The sequence below is a fragment of the Phalaenopsis equestris genome, unplaced genomic scaffold (genome assembly GCF_001263595.1).
Source record: "Phalaenopsis equestris unplaced genomic scaffold, ASM126359v1 Scaffold000002, whole genome shotgun sequence".
In the NCBI taxonomy this organism is placed as follows: Eukaryota; Viridiplantae; Streptophyta; class Magnoliopsida; order Asparagales; family Orchidaceae; genus Phalaenopsis; species Phalaenopsis equestris.
Genome location: NW_018164444.1, coordinates 35989827 through 35994194, shown reverse-complemented (window position 1 = coordinate 35994194; position 4368 = coordinate 35989827). Strand labels below are relative to the sequence as shown.

At 34.2% G+C, this 4368-nt stretch overlaps 1 protein-coding gene across 1 annotated transcript in view; it reads left to right on the top strand.

The window, feature by feature from the left end:
• LOC110017989 (nuclear pore complex protein NUP88) overlaps positions 1–4368 on the top strand; it is a 23590-nt gene that overhangs the window by 5229 nt on the left and 13993 nt on the right. Inside the window, 2 exon segments of the mRNA XM_020715194.1 lie at positions 2243–2394; positions 3315–3437. Of these exon segments, the coding sequence (XP_020570853.1) occupies positions 2243–2394; positions 3315–3437 (275 nt within the window).

The window sequence follows — 4368 nt, the reverse complement described above, 5'->3', positions numbered from 1 at the left end:
CCGTCGTGTTACTTACATCATATGAGTTAGATTGACTCCTTAGTATGAGGAATCACGATCTTACTAGTTAAATTTTGATTTTTTTTGGGCCCCTTTTTTACATTATTTCTTGTGCACTGACTCGGTTTTGATAGTCTCGGGTGACAACTACCTCTGACAAACTTTGGAGAAAACCCTACCATGGCGCTAAAGATGGCTGCCCAGGCGCCAGTCAAGAGTAATCGACTCTCGATCGAGGATGATGGGATTGACCGCCCAGAAAATCCTCTCGATGCCCACGATGAAGCAACTTATGGATGCTAGATATCTTCCCTTGCTCAACCAATAAAAATCTAATTATTTATATTAGGACCATCACTTTCTGAGCCTGCTAGCCTAACTAACTAATATTCAAAAGGGTTTTATCAACCTACTCACCGTTACATATGCATATAATGTTTTATATTATGATAATGAATTTAGTAGGTGTTTTATAAACAATATCACTAGTGCTATTTGTATATCAATTATCAAAACATAAGTTATAGGAGTAAAATTTATCATATTCAAAAGGGATAATGTGCATGAAAATTAGAGCTGCTGCATGAATCAATTTAATGTACAAGAAATTAAGTAGTAATCAATGAAGGCAAACATATCTATGCAACTTACTATTTCATTATTGACATTAAAAGTGATCTATGAACATAACAACTAACTAAATAATAGACATAACTGTCAACTTACAAATATCTCGTAACTTCTTAAAACATCAAAGATAATACCCCGGAAAAAAAAAGAGCTGGCTTACTGTCAAATTAATAAAAGTTACTAATCTTGAGTTGCAACTCTTGAATCCAATTACTAGCATCAGACGGGTATTAAGTCAACTAAAACATACAAAGTTTCAATCAATTGCTAATATTTAATTATAGGCAATTATAACCCATAATTATTGAATTAGGTGGTAAGGAAGGAGATTAGAAGTACGAAAAGAGAGGAAGAGGATGAGGGTTCATTGCTGAAGAAAAAAAGAGGGCAAGGGCTTTTGATTGGCTGCTTCAAGGGAAGAAGAAATAAGATGAGCAGGGCTTGTAGCTCATCATCGGTGAAGGGGATGGCTTCTGCGCGAGACAAGAACAAAGAAGAGAGAGTCATTATTTGCAGCTTGGAGAAAGAATGGAAGGAGTGTGTGCAATGTCTTGACTTTTAAATCAAAACCCAATGCTGCTTGATGAAAGAATTGAGGAATTTACCCATGATTTGGATGGGCGAAGGTGGTCTCGAGCCTCTTGCGTGATTTGCTGAACCAATGAAGGGGTTTCATCTTATCAGGATGACGAGAGCCGTCGAGGTTTGCGAGTTGGATAGGGCTGCGACAAGTCTTTGGACTGAATAGTGGTTGGGTTAGTTCAAGATCTTCATCTCACGCTCATCTTTCAAATTTATAATTTTGATTGCAAACTATTTAAATTTTATGTGCATACCATTGAAAATATATGACATGCAAAGTTGTATTTAAATTCTTCATTTGGATTAATTATTTTCAGATTCTGCAAACGAGGAACAAACATAACAAACATCGAGAGTGATTTGCATTTTTTCATATTGTTTCTTTGAACCATGTATCTAATATATAATTTTGATACTTGAATTATGCGTAATCGGGAAATATTTAATAAATGAAATTGGAACATCAATCCTTAATGAGCTTATTGAATTTCTTATAATGGATAAGCTGATTGGGCTCGAAGTAAGTCATCTGAAAGTTTGTTGGAAGTGAAGGTTATGATCTACACTTATGGAGGATATTTTGGATATTTTTGTTTTCCCTTATTCAGGTGCGCATTCTCTTTGTTTTCATGTACATATGAATTTCCTTATGGAGCAACTTGTAATTCTGTGAGAACAAATTAATTTTATTTCTTATAATATAACTAAAGTAAAACATCAACATGTTGGACCAAAACAAAGCCTTGGTTTTATTGTAGGTTTGATGGTTATGAACGAGTGCTTCTTTTGTGCATTATCTGGTTATTTACCGCTAGTGTTGCATGCTATCATTGCATGAGAAAATTTACTGGATATTGTACATATACGATTTCAGTGTGCTTGAAAGCTAAATGATCATAATTTTGTTGGGCTTTAACCAATAATTGATCTTCTGATTCTAGCTATGCAAATCTTAGGGATTTTGACTATGTAAATATTCTGACCTCATCTTAGAAAATACTATATGTTACACCCCTACGTAATGCCTCAGGTACTCTTGATGGATATTGATATTCAACCTACAGTCCAGCAAATATCTCTTAACAATGATGGCTCAACATTGCTTCTTATTGGTTCTGAAGGACTGAGTGTCATGCATCTGCACGAGAGGACTAATACAATTGATGGCAAAATTTCTTGCAGGTATAGTAGGGAAAACTTCATTGTATGTTTTAAGCATAATTTACTATTATGTTGAACACTTGTTTCAAGTGAATAAAGATCAATACCAAACTGTAGGTAGAATAAATATTTAATTTTGCTATATAGTGTTATTTAACCTCTTTTTTTGCTGTTTGAATATTCGGAATTAGTTAGCGTTTCATTCTACTTAAGAACCGTTTTTCTGCTTAGAAAAAGGACGTCTCTTGGTTGGCTTGCTAAGCCTCTATGTTGCTCGTATGGATCCTTGTTTTGTTTCCAGGGTTTATATGGATTATTTCATGTTGTTCCTAAAATTCTGTAAATATTGGCTCATCTGCCTCTCCTAACTAGTTTTTGTGCTTCTATTATTTCATTGTAGGGGATCTTATTTGTTGAGTTGATTAATTCTTGCACTGGATTTCCAGTTTTTCATTTTTCTGACTATTCACTTTCTATTGAATAAGGGCACATAAATTATCATTCGTGTACGAGTATTGTTGATTTTATCTGCTCATCTTTATGCAGTTGTAATTGCTAGGAAGATTTGCTTTAGTTGGACTTGGGTTTACTTGGTTAAAATGTGGGGTCATAACTGGCTTGTTCCCGATGTCATTTGATTTATTGTCTTTTATTGCTCATATAATTACACTTCTAACACATGTGCATAGACCGATCTTCATCGAATCAGTTGGATAATGCCGGTTAAATGGATCTAAAACATTAAAGTGAATTGCTGTCATTATTCTTTTGTTCGTTATTCAGTTTCTATATTTTATGTAGCTTTCAACTATTGTGAAGACTTCCTGTCATAATATAAGTATGTTTGGAGTAGATGTCATGTATTATAAGGCTAATGGAGTTTTTTTTAGCTTTATCTGTTTGAGTATTTTCTGGAGCTGACAAATGTTATAAAATTTCAGGACAGTATTACTTGGTTCGAGACTCTTTTCTAGCTATAACAATGGCTTAAGAATACTTCAAGCGACATGGCACCCTCACAGCAGTAACCATTTAGGTGTTCTGTCTTCAGATTCAGTGTTGAGGTACTTTTGAGCTTGTTGACCCGTGTTGTTGAGTTTATTGTGTGGACTGAACTACCTTCAAACTAGTCAATATTATACTTATTTAAGCTCATTTTGTTATCTGCGAACATTTTTTGCCCTTTATAATGTTGGTTAGTTACAGTTCTTTTTTAGTCTGATCTATTTATTTAATTATTTTTTTGAGACAATTAATTTGTTGCGCTTTAATGATACACATATTGCAATAACTGTATTTAAAAGAAAAAAAGAAAAACTAGATATGTTGGTTCAAATAGAAACTATGTTGATGGCTTCGATAAGGGGAGAAAAATACGTTGTCTCATTTCAAGCCACAAGGGACGATATATAGTGAGAGTGAAAGATAGAGTGGCGAGCAAGTGAGAAGAAGGGATCAACGCTAACTATGCACATGCTGGAGCAGTGACCGTGACGTGATGAGGGCACAACATGATAGGCAGATGACGCTTCTTAAGTAGTGCTCATTCGCGAGAGAAGAAGAAGAGAATGAGAAAGAAGCATTGTGTGCTTGTGCGAAGGGAAGAACTAAGCCGAGCATATTTAAAGAGTTAGGATTTATTTTTATTTTATTGTTTTAGAATTCAGTCTATATAATTGAATTTTAGTTAACCATTAATATGAGATATTGTTGATTATAGTCGCAAAGCGCAGTAGAAAGAAGTCTTTTGGATTGGATTGAGAAGAGTGGATGACCATGAAGAAAAACTATAAGTTAAATGAAGATGAAGTTTTGAATTAATTAATTTAGATTTAATGCTTATACAAATATTAATATTAGATTATATTAATATATGACAATAATTGCATTAAGAAAATGAGAGAGTTGGAAATTGGTGATATCACGACCCCTACCCGGGGTTTGGAATTAATCAAGACGGGAATAGACGGGGGGGTAGCAGGGAGATAGGGTTTT